Here is a 20,969-nt window from a genome sequence, read left to right as displayed (position 1 = left end):
GGTATAGGAGAAATCGATCTCCTCCAAAGATTATGTTTTATCAAAGTCCGCCAGCACCAACAGCTCCTTCGAGATCATCCATGGGCCATCCTTCAGTGCCTTTCGCTTCCCCGCCGCCTGGTTGAAAGAAATCAAGAACACATTGTCTCCAGCATCCTTGAACGTAATCCCTCTTGCTGGGCACCAAATCCATCCCATAGTTTGCTCAAGAACTTCCGGGCGGAGTCGCTTTTCTGAGAACAACCTTGCCACCACCTGCGGTTGTCAATCATTGCCACCAACCCCCATCTCAGACCCAATCTTAACGCTTTTCCTCTCCTCCTCCGGCAGTTGCATACTCTTCAACATCCCCTTAACGTCGTCCATCCTCGCCGGTGAGGGGACGAACCCCCACCGCGCTGGGATCTTCCACCGGGAGGCATAGACAACCGGCTAGCAAACTAAGCTTTTGGTTCTTAAGTGGACACAGCAGGAGACGATCAGAGTGTGAAAACCGATCAGCAGAGGAAATCCTACACTCCAAACCCAGCGATGGACTTGGATCGAGAAGTGGAAGGAAGAAGAAGAGACGAATTACACAGGACGATCCCAACGCCACAACCGCCCGAGACGCCAAAAAGAGTCCTAGGCACCGGGAACAACCGCTCCTCTTTTTTAGAAAAAAGTGCCAAAACTTTATGGCATTAAGTTAGTATCATTAGATACATCATAAATAGTATTTTTTATAATGTATTTATTTAGTGTCATAAATATTTATGTTTTTTCTATAACTTTAGTTAGACACAAAAAGTTTAACTTATTCCAATTTTAGAAAAGCTATTGTTCAGGAACAGAGAAGAGTGTGTTTTTTTAAATAGCCGCTGGTTGGATGTACTGTAGCAACTGTCTTAAGAGAAGGAGACTTTTCCCTACAAGCCATTATAAAAGTTTCTAATTCCTTCTCTGCCACTGAAATTTTGGCTGCCCCTCCTCAGTCCTTCGCGCAAAGTTTTCTGGTCGTGTGTGCCACTTCCGTCAGGTTACAGAGTGACGGCCCGTAATGGAGGGATAGGAAGACCTTTTTGCCCCTGTGTCCAGGCGTCAGGAGCAGAATTTTTCACTTGCCCTTGACGCCACAAATTTGACAAACAAGTTAACACAGATTCAGAAAGAGATCTCATTCAGAAACCAGAACAACAAATTTGACAAACCAGTTACGAAAATTTCACAAACAATAACATCATTTCACAAACCAGTCATGACATAGACCAGACCATTGTTTTGGTCATGACATTGAGCAGACCATTGTTTTGGTCATGCACAGACCACTGTTTTGGTCTTACAAAATGCAGGTTATGGTACCCATAGCACATACACATGAGTTACAAAATATCTGGAGTTTTGAGTCATCCCACAGACAACAACTAAATGTCAAGCTTCCTTTTGCTTCTGGTACCCATAGCAGGACTATCTGGAGTTGTAGATACCTTGGCTCTTGTATTCATAGCAGGACTGTTAAGCTTCCTTTTCTTATTCACTGCTGTCTTGGGTCTCCCTTTGTTCTCAGCTGTGTTCATATCGTCAGCAGTGTTGACATGCTCAGTTTCTGGCTCCAAGCTAGCAGGGAACACAATGCTCAAAGGCACAGGCTGGCTTCCAGTTTCTGGCTGGTTGGAGCCTGTTCCAGATCTTCTAAAGCAAAAAAAAGTATTGGGTTAGTGCCTTGGTTTGCTTAGGAGTAAAAGCAGTACCAGATAAAAAGCTAAACTAGATGAGATGAAGCTTCTGTCAGATAATCTGGACTAAAGCAACTAGCCACAAAAATAAAATATTCTGAAAAGGAGTTGAAGGAGATAGGTTCAGCCTATCTGAGGTTGCTCTCTATAACTCTTCTAGTGCAAAGGTTTTATCACCTAATTTTAGTAATGGTATCAGCAGCAGGAATGTAATTGAAGAAATGGACCTCCAAAACTATCAAGCACAGTTACAAAATATTTTTGATGTTGCTGCAAGTTCTCCATTGGCTAGCAGCTCTATGGAACTCTACAGTCAAGAGGTATGTGTTTCAGTTCTTCTCCATTTTGGAACTCTGGCGTGGAAGTTGATAGGAAATTTAGAAGTGAAGATCTAATAGGACATTTGCTATCTGATGATACTACCCCAAGGCAAAAGGATGATGACTCTGTGGAATTTAATGATGCAATGCCACAATTTGAGAGCTTTGATTTTTCTCTTCCATTGGATAGCTCAACTACTGAAGAAAGTACATTTGGGAGCGTTCATGATTCCAGACAATTTGGTACATTTAATTCTGATACCTCTAATAAATATAAGATGAGCACAGTAAGTGGCATGCGTCAGACAACTATGTCAGGGAAAGCTGCAAACTGTTTGTTTAATGATGATGGAAGACAACACAGTGTAAGTATTGATGGCAGAATAACAGATATTTTTGGTTCAAGTGGATTGGGACATAAGGGTTCTTTCATTACTTCTGATGTTGTAGCGTCATGTTTCTCAAATGCTGCCAACAAACAGGATAATGGTGAAAATCCATTGACCCCTTTCAGAGCATATGGGTTCAATTCCTGAGCTTTTATGCTTCCGAATTGATGAAGACAATGACATTGCAGAAGAAAATGATTACCGAGAGATATTACCTAACCAGGGCCAATCTGGAAGAAAAGCACTTCAGGATATCACTGGACTATGTCAAAGCTAATTTAAAAGATTACTCTTCGGATTCTTTTTTCAAGTGCAAGTTTATGGAGTTGGATGATTTCAGTTTTATCTAAGTGCAAATACACCACAGTATCTGATTTTTAAATATTGTTAGACTTGTTGGCTCCTCAGATGGATGAATTATTGTCTCAGAGTGTGACACTGAATCCAGCAAATTATTTTAGCACTGATTCAACAAATATATTCCCGAGTTATGCATTGGATCAACATGGTAAACAGGCATCTAACAGGACATTTGCTATCTGATGATACTACATTGATCAGGTATATGTGATAGTTGTACCTGATTGAAGCTGCTGAGGCAGAGGATGAGCTCTTTGATTTCTTAGAACCTGCTGATGTTGTTTTCCTCTTATTTCCAGCAGTTGCTTCAGTTGTGGCAGTTGTACCAGGGGGCAAATCAGGGAACACCATTCTGGTAGGAACAGGAACAATGCTTGTTTCAGTTGAGGCTGGGGTTGCCTTTTTCTTCTTCCTTTTAGGTGGTCCCCTGCAGTAGATAAATACAAACTGTCATAGCTGCTAAGTATGTCACATACAACCCAACACAAAAATCTGAAACAAAGAATCTCACCTATCAGCAAGCATTGCTGCAATGTCTGCAGGATCTCCATCTTTACAAGTGTACCAGTGATGCCCATATTCATGGCAAATAGGGCACTGGTGCCTGCCTTTATTGCCTTTGTTGCCACCTTCAGCAGCTCCTCTGAACCTTGTCTTCCTTCTACCAGCAGTTGATTTGAGAAGAGGTGGATGCATGAAGAAGCCATGATCAGATTTGGGCCACATGGACTTATCAGGAATGGCAGGGATGATACCCTCATAAGCTGACCTGAACTTCTGCACTGAGTAGTAGTTGTCCACATGGTCTTCAATTTTCTCTCCTCTTATGCTAGTGATGTAGGCCAGTGCATGCTTACATGGTAGGCCTGAAACCTGCCAAGCCCTACAAGTGCAAGTCCTTTGTTCCAAATTCACAACAAATCTGAAGCTTGATCCTCCTCTTGCACACAACTCTGCAATACCATCGCCGCTAGTTATGACATCAATATCTAGGTTTCTGCTTTGCTCCTTCAGCTTGTCCACAATGTGTGGAAGTATCTTGTCCTGCATCTGCCTTGCAATCTTCCTTCTGTGGTTCCATTTGATTAATAACTTTTGTCTGATTGTATCAAGCAAGTCATCCAAATTCCTGCCTTTTTCACCTTTGATCCAGTTGTTGAAGCTCTCAGCTAAATTATTTGTGACATAGTCTATCTTACATGTGACTCCAAATTGACTTCTGGTCCATAGCTTCTTATGGTTCTGCTGTAGATAAACCATAGCTGCTGGCTTAGCTGCTGCCATTGCTGACCAGTGTTTCTCAAAAAGGTATGAGTTCCAACTGTAAGATGATGCCCACAAATGATCATCAAACACCTGTCCATGGAACCTTTTCTTAAAATTTTGAACAAGATGCCACATACACTCTCTGTGCTCTGCATTAGGAAATACCTCACTCACACCGGCCATCACTGCTTGACCACAATCAGTACAGAAGGTCAGACCTGGTGGCCTCCCTATAACATCTCTCAGTCTCTCCATGAACCATATCCAATTCTCATTTGTTTCTGAATCTATGACTCCAACTGCAACTGGATACATCCAATTGTGCCCATCTACTGCACAGGCTACACATAGCTGACCTCTAAACTTGCCCGTGAGAAATGTACTATCAACTGACAAGTATGGCCTACAGCCTTGAAGAAACCCATCAATACATGGCTTCATGGCAAAGAACAGTCTATTGAACCTAATCTTGTTATTAATGGTATGATGATCAATAACTACAAAGCTACCTGGACAAGATTCCTCAATTTGCAACTTGAACCTATACAAATTGTCAAAACTGGACCTCCAATCTCCAAATAATTGGCTGTGGGCTAGTTCCTTACCATTATATACTCTCTTGTAAGGCACAACCACCTTGAATTTATCCTTGATCCTCTTCTGTAGCTCCATAGCTGACACCTTGGGATCCTCAAATACCCAGTCCTTCACCTTTTCACAAACCCAAAACTTGGTTGCACACTTCACTTTACCACCTCTTCTTGTGCTCTGACAGTCATGAGGATATGGGTTCTTCTTCACCTGCAAATATGTCACACCAATTATAAGTAGAGATCTCTTATAAGTAAATCAACAAAAAAAGCAAGATGGCAAGAGTTACCTTCACTGTTGTCTTGTCTGCACCTGTAGATGCAAGAATCCTCCACCTACATCCATCAATTTTGGCACTGCAGTAGACCCTGTACCTCCCTGGATCACTCTTCTCTATGTTAAACTCAAACTCATTTCTGATTGCATGTGTAGCCAAAGCCAACCTAAAACAAGACATATTTTCATAGATGCTGCCTACTGTCATTGGTGGGTCATTTTTGTCATACACTATTTCAGGATTACTAAGTGGAACTTTATCTTTGACCATTTCATCTGCCTCATCCTCCTCATAGTCATCATCATCATCATCATCATCAGAATCAGATTCCCATTCAGAGTCAGAAACAGGTACATCCTCCTCAAATGCATCAGTACCCTTGGTCCGTGGCTCTAATTCTATGTACATGCCCTCCTCATCCACACCCACGTGCTCATTCTGTGGCTCAGGATTGTTTAGGTAGTTGTCATCATCAGTGGTTGTTGCCGTTTGAGAGGAAGCTTGTGTTTGAGTGGAAGCTTGTGTTTGGGTTGGTGCTGGTGTAGGCTCAGCTAGGTTACAGGCTTGCATAGAGGAGTTAGGCATTTCAGCTAAATCATGCCATAGTGGAATGACTGGTGTATCAGTACCCATAGGATGGTAAGCAAAGGTCAACAAGCAGGTCTTGGCACTAGCATTTTTTGAAAACATAGTAACTAAATCATGGTCACTGCTGACTTTGATGTTGGACTTGGTTTCACCACAGTAGTAGAACATGTCAACAATGTCACCATAACCACAAGGGTACTTATCCACAATGTCTTCGACCAAATCCTTGAAATTGGTTGTGTCAGCATCTACAACTGTGCTTATGCTAAACCAACGGCATCGAGAATTTGTCGCAACGATCCTTATTTCTAATCTGTAGCTCGTTTTGGGGTCCATCCTACATACGAACACCCATCGATTAAGGCATATCTACGGCAACAAACTAAGCACCTACAATCTCTTAGGCTAAGTGCATGACAATGGAGGACAACAAGAGAAGAAGAAGACAACAGCTTACCCGTCTGAAAGCCACGCCGGGCGCACCTCCGGCTCCACCATGGCGACTCCTTGGATCTCGCGGTCACCCTCAACCAAGGCCCCTGCTGCACGCGGCCTTGGATCCAGTGGGTCAACCTCTTGATCCCTACCCCATGAGATCCCCTCCTCACGTGTGCAGATCTGCTTGGTCACCGCCGCCTCTTCTCGTCGCCGCCTTGGTTGGATCTCGCGGTCACCCTCAACCAAGGCCCCCGCTGCACGCGGCCTTGGATCCAGTGGGTCAACCACTTGATCCCTACCCCATGAGACCCCCTCCTCACGTGTGCTTGGTCACCGCCGCCCCTTCTCGCCGCCGCCTTGGTTCCTTCGGCTAGGGTTTTGAGAGAGAGAGGAGCTCGAGAGAGGACGAGAAATGAGGACCGTCGGCAGACTCTGGTGTTTTTCGTGGGACTTAACTGAACATAGGGGCAAAAAGGTCTTCCTATCCCTCCATTACCGGTCGTCACTCTGTAACCTGACGGAAGTGGCACACACGACCAGAAAACTTTGCGCGAAGGACTGAGGAGGGGCAGCCAAAATTTCAGTGGCAGAGAAGGAATTAGAAACTTTTATAATGGCTTGTAGGGAAAAGTCTCTAAGAGAAGACGCAGAGAGTGGAGCCGAAAGTCCGACACAAGAGCGATCGGGTCGAGACGAGACGAGGCGAGGGCGAGCGCGAGCGGACAGCGGCGCGGACCCCTCGGGCCTCGGCACCCGCCCGCCCCGCCCGGACAACAACGCACAGGCACAGGGCCTGAACTGCTTCCCTCTCCTCGCGCTCCTTCCCGCCTCCACGCCCCGCCCCACCCCACCCCACCGGCGCCACGGCCACCTCTGGCGGCCGCCTCGCGGGCCTCCTCCGCTGCACAATCCTCCGGCAGACTTCCCCAGTGCCCCCGCGACCCGTCTGCACCCCCTCCGTGGCTGCCCGCCCTCCTCTGCCCAAACCCTAACCCTAGGTCCGTGCGCCGGTGATTACTCGAGGTACGTGTCATCCTCCTTCACACGCCGTTTTTAGGCCCAATTCGGCGCCCCAGGGTCGCCTGAGGCGTTGTTGGGTTGTGTGGGCAATGGTTATACGAGGCTGGAGCGTGCCCACTGACTGAGCCACTCCTGTCAGGGGAAGCTCTGGCCTAGGCTGGAGGTGATGACCCCTGCTTCATTTTTAGTCTCGTTGGTGTCCATGGGATGCTCCATCAGTCAGCTGTGGATAAGTGTGCTTGCATGATGATAACCACATGCCTAAATGTAACCTCCATACATGCATTGTGATGCTGCCCTATGCCAAATTGGCAATGGCCTATTGCAAGCAGCACTCCCTTTTCCGCGCTCAGGTGTACTGTCAGAACGCAGGCTTTTGAATGCGCCTTATATTACCATTAATTAAAATGTTGTTGTGTAACCTTTTCTTCTCGTCCTTTGTTTATGCCTGTCTTTTGTGTTGTTTCTTTCGGATTTTGCTTTCAGTGGTTCGCGCTGGAAGGATACATCTGTTTGCTGCTGCCGTCAGAATGAACTGCCGCTTTCGGTGACGTGCAGGCGATGCATGCTTCTGCTTTTCTTCAATGGTGAATGCGGAGCCGTGCTCGATGGGTGGAATTATGGATTATGGTGTTGGTGTCGGCACCAAATCTTCACCATGCAGTATGGCCATTGAGAAAGCTCAGGAGGAGCTCAGGCAGGAGTCTGGTGTTTGCGACGAGCGTAGGAGAGAGTTGGAATTTCTAGAGAAAGTATGCCCGCGTCATGTTGTCTCTTAGATTATATTTCTGCCTTCACTGTACCTACTTACTTCTATTTATTGCAGGGAGGCAACCCATTGGATTTCAATTTTGTACATCTAGAAACAGTCAGTGTACACTCCGCTTCTCTCACAAATCAAATAGAAGCACAAACTGTGATAAGGTAATGGTTGCTTCCTGATGTATCATTTCATTGCAGTTATCAAAATCATAATGTCACTTAGGAGCCATTTGTTTGCCTTCATTTGCAGTGACGCTAAACGTAGTTTTTCTGCATCACCTCTTGGAGATTCAGTCGAGAGTACCGACAAACCAGGAGGTTCACGGTGCCACGAAATCAACACAGCAGACAATCTTATGCTTTTGTGCGGAGGTAACAACGACATTGCTGAAGAAAAGGTTGTAAAAAGAGGAACCAAAAGATTAAATGCAGCCCAACCCAAGCAGTCATTGCCCAGTGATGGTCACAAAAATGCGAAAAAGCCTGCTGCTTCTGGTTTGTCACGCCTTGGTGTCAAAAGCCAGGCATATGTTCGGCGCAATAGGTCAAAGCCAAGTAGGGAGAGTGGGAATGTCACATCTATTAGATCTTCTACGATCCCTGCTAAAGTCTATGAGCCAAAAGATGATAAGGTTGTAGCACAAAAAAACAATGCAGGTGATGATGGTGTATTGTCCGTTTCTAGTGTAAAACAGTCTGGATCTAACCATGACAATGCACCAAAGAATACATCTTCTGATTTCCAGGCAGCAATGAAGCTGGATGGGATTCAAACCATTCTTGAAAGTGAATGTGTTGTGAATGACGAAGTAAACGAAGCTGGCAATAATAGCAAAGCTAAAGATTTGTCATCAAATGACGCAAATCATGACCATCTCCTTGTTGGGTGTGATGAGATTGCTGCTGAAGTTGCATCTGCAGAAACCCCTGATACCAATTTAAAAGTTGTTATAAGGCCATGCTATTCTAGTGCATCTACATATGATGAGAAAGAGTCATGTGCTGTCGACGAAAAGGCTGATGATGGACACCTGGATGAATGTATGGCCCATATCCATGAAGGGGAACTTGATAACAACAGGACAGTTCCTGCTTGTGTTGTAGAAGCTTCTATTTCACACAAAGATGTAGTGGGCCCATCTTGCGAAGGCACCGTGAATATTATTGATGAGCATGCAGATGGGGACATCAATCTTGTTGCAGGGAAGATTGATTCTCATGAAGACCTAGATAATAGTAGACATTCTAACATGGTTCTCAAAGGAAGTGGCATATCCGTAGATTTCAGCAGGCCTACTTCTTTGAAGGAAAGTTCCAATCTTGTACAACCTGAAGCCAGTAATATTCCTCGTGTGAAAGATGAAATGGAAGTTTGTAACAGTGCAATAGTTGCACAGAAAGACACAGAGTGCTTGCCTTCTGGCCGCTGCATGAACATTGAGGAAAGTCCAGTTTTGGTTAGGAAAAATAGCTATGTTGGGAATTCAAACTCTGCACATCCTATTTCTGTAGGCATTAAGTTGCCTGATGCCTTGTCTTCACCAAAAAATGATGAATCTAATGTGGAGAGTGAGATTAAAAAATCTGAGGAGAACTTGAATAAGATGGAAAAGAAGGCTTATGAAGATTCTATTCTTAAAAACGCTCGTGTTATAGAGGTATAGTTTGTTTATATATATATATATATTTCTCCTTCTCTGGCATGTTCTTGTTTCTGAGAGAATAACTTTGCTCAGGTAAATATTAAAAAGGCTGGTCAACGATCTCCCTGTAACATTGCTTTAGAGAAGAGGAGAAAGAGCCACTGGGATTTTGTTCTTGAGGAGATGGCTTGGATGGCTAATGATTTCATGCAGGTACTTTCGCAAGTTATCTCCATATTTCTTCGTCACACTTGTAAATATGTTAATCTAATTACTACCTTGGCTAATGTGCATAGTCTTACTTCGTTTCTTTGATATGTTGTCTCTGTAAAATAGGAACGACTTTGGAAAAATGTGGCTGCAGCTCAGCTGTGCCATTGGATTGCTTCTGATGGTCGTGCCAAGTTTGAAGAAGCAAGCATTCTGAAAAAGCAGAAAGCTGTTATAAAAATCATTGCAAAAGCTATCATGAGTTTCTGGCGTTCAGCTGAGGCTTTACAGACTGCTGACAGGACAGCTAAAATGATGCAACACAATTCAACTATGCTGGAGGAGACAGATCCTTCTGGAATCAAAGCTGGAAAAGAACAGGTGAGTAGAAGTATGAAAGTACTCTAGAATAACCTTTTCTCATGGGTTATTTTGTAATTGTGTACATTCCATCACATATATTCAAATTTTGAATGCCAATGTATTGAAGGGTTTTGTCACTTCGGTTTCGGTATTTCGGTTCAGTAGAAAGTGGAGGATCGAATTACTCATCAGTTACTTTTTAGCCCTGCCAGTTTAACTGGTAGACACTATTTTTTTACCATTTGATTTATTGTTGTAATCTCCATGTATCTGTATAGGGTCACAACTCACTGGAAGCCAAAGAATCCAGCCAGCAACGGTCACAGATTCATGATTATGCAGTTCGATTTCTTGAATATAACAGTAGAACATCTGATTTTCATGTGTTGCCTGAAGCCCCACCAACTCCTGACAGGCTGAATGACTTTGGAATCTTGAAAGTGTCTGATCATCTCTCAGAAGTAAATCATCGAAACATTTTGTGTTTTATGACTGATTTCCTTAACTTTCATTATTTACCCTGATGAGCACTCATGGAAACAGGTCCTCTAGTTTGCCATCTGGGGACATGCACAAATAGCTATGGAATCGTATTCTGATATTTTCTCAATTTTCAGGAAAGTCTCTTCTATACAGTAGCACCTGGGGCAGTGCTGGCATACAGGGAGTCTCTGGAATCTCTTTTTGTGTATCACAAGGTACAGAGAAGCGTTATGTACACTTCCCAAGACTTTAGTGATCACAGTTTGGTTCCTCCCTTTAGCTTCCCTTATGGGACTTCTGTTAAATTGTTGAACCACAAGGTGGACTGGCAAGTTTATGTGTAAACACCTAGCGAAGGAGTTAAGGCAGTTTAGCTTACTTTAGTTACTTAAAGATTTTCAATTTTCCTGCTGTTCTATAAGCAAAATAACCTGAGCTGCTTTTTGTGCACTGTATGGAAGATTTCTGGCCAAATTTACCTCTTTGTTTTTTAGGCATTTCTTTTTTTCCCCTTGAATACGCAGAGCTGCGTATCATTGCATTAAGGAGGAGATAAATAATTTACAACACACCCACGACACATACACACATAACTCTCTCTCTCTCTCTCATATTGGAAACAAACATGCCTTGTACATCATACCATGACCTGACCCAACAAAACCACCATCTTTTTATCTATTAACGACTTCATTTTTAGACATTTTCTTCATGTACTATTTACTTTTTACTTCCTAAGTCCAGCTTTGATGTGCGTGTTACCAAAAAATAGATTCCCAAAAAGGAACTGCATGTAACGGTTTGTTGCTGTCGCACATGCTTCCTTTTCTAGGTTACGACTCTAGCACCCCTTTGTCTTGCATGCGGAGTTAATGTGTGGCTAATCAGCTGCTGCCCTTCTCCTTCGCACAACACATTCAATCTGCATGCATGCATGCAACAAAGCACCGACTAAATCGATGCGGAATAAATGGATCGCTGTGGGAGTTTTACTTCTCCTTGGTCGCAGACGCGCTGATAGCGCGGTGGTAGGGTACCCAGGTGCGGCGCTCCCTGCCTGGGTTCGAGCCCTGGTGCTGCACGGGTCGTGTGCCCCTCTCCTTGGTCTGTAACAGTGCAGATAAGTCTGCGGCCACCAAAGAAGCGAGCGCGTGGGAAGTTCCTGCCTGCTTTCCAGGGTTTGGTGGGCCCTTACTTTACGACGAAGTCAAAGAGAGGTCTCTCCCCCTTTTTGAACCGGTCCCTTACAAGCAACCACGCTGACTCCCCTTGACCTATGTTTTTTTTACTTCTTGGTCTTGGTGATGCAAACAAGTGCGCTGATCATATTTGGACGGAGTAGTAGTTAGCACCTTCAACAGCACTGGAGCACTGTTTTACTTTTCGTATCTATATTCACCATTTAGCATTTCTTTTGTAAAACATATTTACTAGTTACTAATTTCAGGAAGCTGGCAATGCTGAACTCAACGATGACTATGAAGCATCTGTGTGTGATTCTGTTGCAGGTAAAATGTATCAGAACCTTAAATATGTTATATGTTGTTATGCACTTAATTCATATCTGTTCTAACTTCTACACAGTTTGTTCAGATTTGCCCCAGGAGAAGAATGCATATGAGGAGGATGAAGGTGAGACGTGTACTTATCTTTCTCCTAAAGCATATGATGGTGGTTTCGTATCGAATATGGTACACAAGAAGAAACACGTAATGCCTCAAAGGATTAGCATTGCAAGGCCATATGAAATTGGTACCTATGTGCCTTATGAACCATGCATGGAAAGCAAGTCAAGGAACCAACCATTGTTATCGAATGGCAAAAGACCTACTTCTTTCCTTGCAATTCCTCCGAAGCGCACCCGCACAGCTGCCAGGCAACGAGTTGTAAGCCCATTTCATGCTGGTGCTAGTGGACCACCCCAAGTCACAAGTAAGACAGATGTTTCAAGTGGTGACACAAACTCCTACCAAGAGGATCAAAGTTCGTTGCATGGAGGGTCTTTGGCATGGAGGAACACAGATTTTGAATCTACAGTTGATTCTGATAGACAACTGCCTTATGATGCTGGCGAAATGTGCACTAAAGCCATCAAGAAGAAAAAGATGAAGAACTCAGGATACAAAATTGCTCAAAATGCAGCCAATTCCAATTCATATGTTCCAACTTCCATAAAGGTTAATTTCTCAAGCTTCATTGGCGCTCCCCTGTTACTGACTTACTGCTGGTATTTCCAATGTTTCCTTGATGCAAATTTATTCTCCTAAAGTTGCAGGGCCGTACTTATGATCCAAGAATGCAAGTTGACTTGGTTAATAAATATGAGCAGGTTCAATCTCCCCCCCCCCCCCCCTCTGTTGATATTAATGATGATATATTGGCTGTTAGCCCTAACTTTTTTCCCTTCAAAATTTCTGTTAGAAGGAATATCTCAAGAAGAGAGCAGATGTCCACCAATATGATTCAAATGGAAACAGTGGTAGCTTCATCCTCATTTTTATATATAGTGCATGTTTCACCTACGCCATATATGGACTAGCTACATGCTCTTGATATTATTTGGGAGATGACAAATGGCTCTGACCATTTTGTGTTTTGATTTTATCCATAGTTGCATATGGTGGTCAACATGCTTCTAAGAAGCTTAAAATAGGGAAGCAAGGGATAGATATTTCACAAGAAGCTTCTCCTGTTGCGTCACAGATGAGCAACATGGCAAATCCTGCTAGATTGATAAAGTTCATTGCTAATAGGGATCGTGGGAGAAAATGCAAAGCACTAAAGGTATTAGCATTCCTTAGATTAGAGTCATAAGCTTCTCTCTTTGTTGGTCATTACCTTTGTAGTTTGTAACCATGCCAGATGTCACGTATACTGGATTGAACCTTTTGTCAACTGTGTTTCCTCTTTATTTGATCCCTATGTGCCAACATAATGGTAGGAATTATATATATAGTCCATTTGCTAGGTTCTGTGGTCCTACTACTGGTATAGAGCAGTAAGCAACTTTTGTCAATGCGTGTTCTTGACTGGCCTAGTCAGGCTCATGCAGTTATAGGTGTATAATGGGGAAACTAGGAAGATTTAGAAATGGATTGCTGATGAAACTTGTGGATAGACTAGGGTAAGAAAGACTACGTGCTCAGAAAATTTTGCTGCTGCCTCATCTTACCTTTTATAGCTAAGAATTGGTTGAATTATTGCAAGCTGTTTCTAACCCCTCTTCTGTGGTCTCAAGTGAATTTTTGTTTTCTATGCTCTTTGGTTTTCCATTTATTTAATGGGGAGCACCAGATTGATGCTACTCAGCGCATTTCATAGTGTAGTCTAATCATTTGAAGTGTTGGTAGATGAATTTGTGACACATTCTTTCTAACCCTTCTTTTTCTCCCTTTTATTTTGTTTTTTTTTTATTGTGGGCACGTGGTTGGATTATTGCATCAGAATCATTAGAATTGTTTCTGTTAAGGTTTCACTTGTATTGTGTACATTCAAGCATCATATTGTTTGGACACCACATGCTTCACAAGTAGAATCTTCTTTCCCATATTTTTTTTCACAAGTAGGCGAATTGTGTATCATTGCATGATAGGAGAGGGTAATCTTTCCCATAATTTGCTAGTATGCTTATCAAAATGTTTTGTGCTTTTGGCAGATGACATCTTCTGGTGGATGGTCAAGCTTCGAGGATCAGGTTCTTTTGTGCTTGAAGTTATTATATATTTATTCTTGACTGTGATTTGTGGTGATGTCTAAATATCTTAAATATTTCAGGCACTTGTTGTCCTTGTCCATGATATGGGTGAAAACTGGGAACTAGTTAGTGATGCAATCAACAGCATCGTGCAGTTCAAGGTTTTTTTTTTTCTGCGATAAACGGACCTTTTGCTATGTAACATGCTTTGTCATGTCACTTAGACATGCAATATGCTCATCTTTTTACTTACAAGACCTACGTTCTACATGTTTTCTGGTTGTAGCCCAGTTAATAGCACTTAGTATGTTTGTTTCCGTTATGTACTTATATGTGTGCCTTGTTTGCAGTAGCTAAGGTGCTACTTTTTCCCATATATTCTCTAATGTTTCCTGTGGCATTATTTTTTTATCATGATAATTTGGTCACCATTTGTCTTATTCACCAAATTGAATCTTCGGCTTTTTTTGTGTTTTATTTCTCTCTGCAGTGTGTACATAGGCAGCCTAAAGAGTGCAAGGAGCGCCACAAGGTTCTTGTGGATAGAAGCTCTGGTGATTGTGGTGACAGTGCAGATGACTCCGGTTCATCTCAGCATTACCATAATACATTGCCGGGCATTCCAAAGGCATGTTCTCCCACCACCTTGTTTTGTGGGTACTCTTTACTGCCTGTCATGTATGTGGGGTGCAACTCACACAGATGTAACATTCAACCTTTCATTTTTAGTTCCTGCCATACTTTCCTTAAAAATCGAGTCTGCTTTTATTAACACCATTGTAATCTCAGACTTATTTGGAGGTGTGCATTACAGACTCTTGAGTCTCTTAAAATTCTTGACATTGGTATTTATATGTTCACCAGGGCAGCGCAAGGCAATTATTTGAGCGACTTCAAGGACCATTTGACAAAGAGAATCTTAAGGCACATTTTGAAAAAATTATAGTACTCATGCAACAAGGGCATGCCAGACATAGACAGGTTATTATTTTCTCTTATCTTTCTGATTATGTTTATAATGGAGGATTGGTAAATTTTGCTGCACATTTGTTTTTATTATAGCTCACTTGCAGAAGTTTAGGATTTTTTTTTTGGGTGAAATTGAGTACTTGTTATAGAAGCTATGCATGTCGATGTAACTTGGTGTTTCAGTATGGGAGTTCCTAACACAGTTAATTTCGCAAAATTAGAACTTATGTGACATTGTAACAAGGAACTACAATTTCTGATGACTCTTCCATAAAACTACTAGCTTTTGGCTCCAGTAACAGAACTGCAACTGGTTTCTACCCCGCTTTATTGAAGGATAATAAGGTTTATTGCCAGTTGCCAGTACATAGAATCAATAGGGATTTCAGCTTGCCATAGCGATGAAACACAGTTTTACATGTGCCCGCGTGGGGCACAAGAAAAATAAATGCAAACTTCAAGAAAGAGTTTGGATAGGCAAAGTGCGCGTTTAGTTCCAAACCCAAATTCCCAAAAACGTTCTACAGTAGCCATCACATCGAATCTTGCGATACGTGCATGGAGCATTAAATGTAGACGAAAAAAAAACTAATTGCACAGTTTGGTTGGAAATCGCGAGACGAACGTTTTGAGCCTAATTGGTCCATGATTGAACACTAATTGTCAAATAAAAACGAAAATGCTACAGTATTCTCCTTTTTCTGATACTCTATTTGGTAATGTGGTGTGGTGATGGATCGTTTCTCTGGGTTAGGTTCTCTCATTAGTTCCAATCACCTTTGAGAATGATGTATTTTTGACATCCTGCTGCAAACAATTTTTACTGTATCGATACTATCTCTTATGGTTATGCCTTGTCTTTTCTTTTCATGAAGGGCAATCGCCAGGAGCTCAAGCCAATCATGCAGCCACATGGTTCCCATGTTATCGCACTTTCACAAGCATGTCTGAACAAAATTTCTGGGGGCACTTTGACGTATGTAATTGCCAACTTGAACTACGGCTTTGAATTTCATTTCTGTGGACATATCTGAAATATGTCACCTTTATGTGCTATATAGTTTCTGTTACAACTCCAGACCCATTAACCAGCATCTAAACATCGTCTTTATATTTTTTGTCTAAACTTAAACAGGCCCATTGATCTCTGTGATGTAACAAGTCCAAATCTTGATTCAATTACACCTGGCAGTGTGTACCCAGGTTCTCATACAAATGGGATAACACTGCCGAACCATCAGGGTTCTGTTGGTCCTTCTACTCCTACTTCAAATCTGAATTCCAGGTTACCAGGTTCTCGTGCTATGGTTTTGGGCAGCAATTCACCGTCACCTTCAACATTGAATAGTCCTAGGTAAATGATCTATACCTAGAGGTGTTAACTGGACTATGTTGTAGAGTTCGTATATAATGTTATTCTCCATGCCATTTCTGGTATAGGGATGCTCAGAAATATGGTGTTCCCAGACCTACCTCTTTACAGGGTGACGAACAACCAAAGATTCAATATAATCAGATGGTCAATGGCAGAAATCTTCATCAGCCTGGAGTTTCTGCTCCTGGAACTATTCCTTCCGGGGTTGATTGTGGTGCAGGTGCCCGTATGATGCCTTCTGCCCCTCGTACGGGAATGGTGGCAGGACTAAATCAAGGTATGCCTGGTGCCAGGGCAGGCTTTACAAGGATTAGTTCACCAGCAATGCTAAATGCAGTTCCGTCTGGAAATCTGTTGCCCAACAGTGAGCAAGGTGTGCTCAGTGCAGTAAGTGTCCATCCTGGAGCCATATCTGGTCCTGGCAATTTAATCTCGAGGCCACGTGATCCTATGCAAACATTTCGTGTGAGTTGCTATTTACATTTCATATGCTTATAAATTGCCTCAAATGCATGAAACTGCTGAATGGTGATACTTTTAACCACTATCTTCACCATCTCTGCCACACTTTGCTGTTTTATGCTCAGCTTGAGTGTGACTTGCTATTTATTACTGCACAAAGTCAACTAGCTGTACTTATGTAAACCAAAAAAGGCGTATAGGCCTTTCTAGTATTTTCAAGGAAAAAGTTTGTTGCTAATAAGATAGTAAAGTATCCATTGCTAATCCAAAATAGTGGTTTACAAGCTACTCCCTCCATTCCAAATCGTAAGTCGTTCCGACTTTTCCAGATACATAGCTTTTACTATATATCTAGACATAGTGTATATTTAGGTGTGTAGCAAAATCTATGAATCTAGAAAAGCCAAAATAACTTACAATTTGGAACGGAGGGAGTATATGTTTTTTTCTAGCAATTTACTGCCCTTCTTTTGTTATTGGATTGCTGTTTCATTTCTCTGTTTGAGATTTTGTTTATTGGCTGTTTCATTTGATTGATGTTCTTTATACTTTTGTTTGTGTTACCTGCCGAAACTGGAAAAAAAAAATCTTCACACACTCTGAAATGCCATCATAGCTAGGGAGGGATTACTTGTCTGTTGTACAAGTTGAATTCAATGGTGGTTCAACTCTTGCATCAAGCTTTTAATAACTACGCGTCTACGCCTATAGAGAAGCAGTCTTTAATGAAAAATTGGTGCCGTTGCTGATAGTAAATTTTCTTGTAGCCTGGTCAGGGTATGGAAGAGCATAGGCAGATGTCAGAGTTCGACATGCCAGTTTCACAGGGAAGTGGCCAAGCCACTGTCCAGTTTAGCAGCGTGAATCCATCATTGTCGAGTTCTTCACCTGTTCAGCAACCCCAACGGCCACATCAGATGTCACAGTCGTTACACATGTTTGGGAATCCACACCATTCTCAGATCCAGGGAACTAATTCAAGCTCACAACAGCAGGCATATGCTGTGCACTTGGCTAAAGAAAGACAAATGCAACAACATATGGCACCTCAACAGCATAGTGATCTTTCTGGAGCTAGTGCAGTACCCAATGTGCAGAATAGTACTCAAATATTGCAGCAGAACCAAGCCTCGTCTGCCAATCCAGTCCCTTATTCAAAACCACAACATCAGCAACAGCAAGCGGCACAAAATCTGCCGGATAGCTCTTCATCTCCCAACCAACCTGCCACTACTACACAACAGAAGCAGAAGAAACAACAGGGACAACAGCAGTCTAGACAAAATCAGTCACAAAGGAACCATGGTAGTCAACAAGCTAAGCTTATGAAGAGCTTAGGACGAGGAAACATGATGCCCCAGACTCCAATTGACAGCACACCATCCAATGCTGCTTGTACTCTGTCAAAGAACCATGTGTCTGAAAAACTGGTGCAACATGGCCAAGGACTTTTCCCTGCTAATACAGCACCAACACCGTCAATGCCTCAACCTGGGAATCAACCTAGGCTAGTCACTTCATTGCCTCAGTCACCAAAGGTGGCAGACCTTGGTAACCAAGGCTTAATGCAGGGTTCTTCAAGTCAGACCCTGTTAGCTTTGCAACAACCTCTACATCATTCCAAATCGCCATTGACCACTCAACTGCAGCAGCGGCAGATTAATCCATCACAGAACAGCATTGAGAGAGCAATGGGGCAACAGAACCGCCAAATGAACTCTGACTGTAGGATAGACTTGCATGTTGGTCAGGTCCGACACAATCAGATGGTTACAACATCCATGCCACAAAGTGCAGATTCGTGCAGCCCTGTACTGGCATCTGTGAACCAGCAGAAGCGTGAGACATCACTCAATCAGACTTCAGCTACCTCATCGTCTAATCTGCTTAGCTCTCCTCAAGATACATCTTTTGGGTACGAAACGTTGTTGCCATCATCTAGCCAAGACATGCTGCAAAGGCAAGTTTCAGGTGGCTTCCCTATACAGGCTCATGGTGTTGGTGGCCAGTGGAACCAACAAGCCAGAGAGCAATTGCAGTCTCAGCATCAGCAGAGACCAGTTGTTCAAGGCAGTGTATATGCTCCTCCAAATTCTGGGCCTGGCTGATCATTAATTATTTCGGGTTTGTCGGTTTCAGATAGTAAGGTTTCTTTCCATTGTAAAGTTACTGTACAGGTACGTGATTTCCATTGTTTTTTGTTTGTTTCATTTTCGATCCACCTTCTTGCACATTAAGCACTAGTGTTCTTTGTCAGTAAGAGGGCATATTAAGGGTTTGGAGCTGCAGGTTAAACTTTTGAAACCATTAGGAGCACATTTTGAGTCACTAACTCTTGCGATTTTGCTTGCTAATCTTGTGATGTTTTGATCTGGTGGTGGTAGGTGTCCGTGCCTTGGAAGCTGTGGACGACAGTGCTTAATCTTACTTGGAGCTAGCTAACTGTACTCACCTTAATGTCAGGTAGATTAGGTAATTAATTGTTCGTGTCTCATTTTAGGCCCTACCTTCTGAAGCTGGGATAGGTTGCAGTCTAGTAGAATGTAGAAGATATATAGGTGGAGGTGGTGGTGGTGGTGGTTGGATTGTTTGTAACCCAGAAACTGGGCCCAGCCCATTCGTATATCTCTGGCATTAGGTCCATGCTTCTAGATTCGGCAAGTCAGTCAGGATTGTTTTTATCTATTGTATGTATATAAATAGTGCTGCATGTGCTAGTGCTTTTATAACAAGTAAGGTGTTGCTCATTCTTAATCGAAACAGAATTAGAGGCTCAGGCGCTCAGTTCGTTCTAGCGACGAGTGAGGCAGGGCTCCAGCGAATGGATGTAGTCCTTGACATTCAGTTGAGTGCGTTCTTGCACTTTTCTTTCGCTCGGTTGCTGGTTTATAATCCTGCAAACGACTCTATCGGCTCAGTGTCCGCTCCTTTACGTGACCTTACTTAGCTTTCCCTCTTCCAACGTCTTCTTCCCTTTACGCCTTGTTTAGTTGGACCCCAAAGTCCAAAAAGTTGCTATAGTACCTGTCACGTCGAATGTTTGCGGCCCGTGCATGGAGCATTAAATGTAGACGAAAATAAAAACTAATTGTACAGTTTGGTGGGAAATTGTGAGACGAACGTTTTGAGCCTAATTAGTCCATGTTTGAACACTATTTGCCAAATAAAAACGAACGTGCTACAGTAGCCCCAAAATCCAAATTCATCCGACTAAACGAGGGCTTAGTTTGGGTCGGACTCGGCACAGGTTCCTATTATCTATTTGGTTGCAGGGACAGGATGCTTCCTGTTTGGTAGAGGGGATGAAAAGAAATATGATGGGCGCTGTGTTTAACACCGTTATTAGGCACTGTTTGGTGGGACCCATGTGTTAATCTTTTCTTTTATATAAAAAAACCCTCCTAATCTACGGTTTCCGGCTTTTCTTCCTTTGACGCTTCGAGCGGCCGCGTTTCTCATCGCTTGCGTTGTCGGCGGCCTCCTCGCTCATGCTGTCAAGAGGTGCTCGCGTGGCCGCCCCTGCGCCGCCGGGAGGTCCTTGCCCACGCAGCTACCCCCAGACTGTGCGGCCGCCCGCAAGTTTTCTCTTTTTGTTTCTGGGATTGGATGAAAAAAATGGCACACTCACTCTCATCGATACATAGGAGATCATGCAAAGTCAAATATGACAGATACTTTTTTTACATAGGTAGCCAGGAGTATGTATAGTTTCTAAAGTTATCATATCTATAATATGGCATGGCATGACTCGAAAACACCGTTGGTATGTGGTTGACACTTCGTCTTGAAAAGAATACAATTCTAGCACAATGCTAAATTAGAATATCTTAAGTTTAATTAACTATATAAACATATATAAAAAATATCAACATTTATAATATCAAATAGGCATTGTTAGATTTTTCAAGAGATATATCTTATAGTAATACTTATTTTTAGTGTCAAAAACATGAATACTGTCAAATTTTAGATACTTTAATGAAGAGTGCACGTAGAACTGTACTCAATTCTAGAGACTTAATTTAAAAAAGACTCATGGAAGAG

At 42.6% G+C, this 20,969-nt stretch overlaps 2 protein-coding genes across 10 annotated transcripts; one reads left to right on the top strand and one right to left on the bottom strand.

Annotated features, from left to right (window-relative positions):
- Positions 1–1,275: 1,275 nt before the first annotated feature.
- On the bottom strand, positions 1,276–6,485 carry LOC136513959 (uncharacterized). Of its 2 annotated transcripts, none has more exons than XM_066507935.1 (5): positions 5,964–6,485; positions 4,931–5,843; positions 3,296–4,851; positions 3,005–3,211; positions 1,276–1,668 (listed from the first exon to the last, which is right to left on the bottom strand). In XM_066507935.1, exons 1-5 carry the CDS (start codon positions 6,002–6,004, stop codon positions 1,404–1,406), a joined length of 2,982 nt encoding a protein of 993 aa, XP_066364032.1. In that variant the 5' UTR covers positions 6,005–6,485; the 3' UTR covers positions 1,276–1,403. The 2 variants fall into 2 exon arrangements, with proteins under 2 accessions (XP_066364032.1, XP_066364031.1); XM_066507934.1 differs by having other exon boundaries at positions 1,277–1,671; positions 5,964–6,484.
- Positions 6,486–6,749: 264 nt separating this feature from the next.
- On the top strand, positions 6,750–19,769 carry LOC136510032 (chromatin modification-related protein EAF1 B-like). Of its 8 annotated transcripts, none has more exons than XM_066504606.1 (22): positions 6,750–6,967; positions 7,523–7,716; positions 7,791–7,888; positions 7,977–9,384; positions 9,463–9,582; positions 9,706–9,960; positions 10,221–10,403; positions 10,560–10,640; positions 11,873–11,933; positions 12,010–12,602; positions 12,695–12,754; positions 12,847–12,904; positions 13,037–13,209; positions 14,081–14,119; positions 14,200–14,280; positions 14,610–14,747; positions 14,984–15,100; positions 15,964–16,064; positions 16,224–16,442; positions 16,529–16,928; positions 17,693–19,102; positions 19,310–19,769. In XM_066504606.1, exons 2-21 carry the CDS (start codon positions 7,549–7,551, stop codon positions 19,031–19,033), a joined length of 5,694 nt encoding a protein of 1,897 aa, XP_066360703.1. In that variant the 5' UTR covers positions 6,750–6,967; positions 7,523–7,548; the 3' UTR covers positions 19,034–19,102; positions 19,310–19,769. The 8 variants fall into 8 exon arrangements, with proteins under 8 accessions (XP_066360703.1, XP_066360707.1, XP_066360704.1 ...); XM_066504610.1 differs by having other exon boundaries at positions 7,451–7,716; positions 12,701–12,754; positions 12,847–12,901; XM_066504607.1 differs by having other exon boundaries at positions 7,451–7,716; positions 12,847–12,901.
- Positions 19,770–20,969: the final 1,200 nt, after the last annotated feature.

The sequence above is a fragment of the Miscanthus floridulus genome, chromosome 16 (assembly GCF_019320115.1).
Source record: "Miscanthus floridulus cultivar M001 chromosome 16, ASM1932011v1, whole genome shotgun sequence".
NCBI lineage: Eukaryota > Viridiplantae > Streptophyta > Magnoliopsida > Poales > Poaceae > Miscanthus > Miscanthus floridulus.
Note: the sequence above shows the minus strand (reverse complement) of the source record. Positions and strands in the feature narration are given on the sequence as shown.

Excerpts from the sequence above, each read along its gene's own strand:
- LOC136513959 (XM_066507934.1), bottom strand. The coding sequence starts at position 6,004 with ATGGTGGAGCCGGAGGTGCGCCCGGCGTGGCTTTCAGACGG. Across the intron at positions 5,844-5,963 it reads CCGGCGTGGCTTTCAGACGG|GATGGACCCCAAAACGAGCT; the intron begins GTAAGCTGTTGT and ends GTTCGTATGTAG. Across the intron at positions 4,852-4,930 it reads CAGACAAGACAACAGTGAAG|GTGAAGAAGAACCCATATCC; the intron begins GTAACTCTTGCC and ends ACATATTTGCAG.
- LOC136510032 (XM_066504606.1), top strand. The coding sequence starts at position 7,549 with ATGGTGAATGCGGAGCCGTGCTCGATGGGTGGAATTATGGATTATGGT. Across the intron at positions 11,934-12,009 it reads TGTGTGTGATTCTGTTGCAG|TTTGTTCAGATTTGCCCCAG; the intron begins GTAAAATGTATC and ends ACTTCTACACAG. Across the intron at positions 14,120-14,199 it reads GGTCAAGCTTCGAGGATCAG|GCACTTGTTGTCCTTGTCCA; the intron begins GTTCTTTTGTGC and ends TAAATATTTCAG.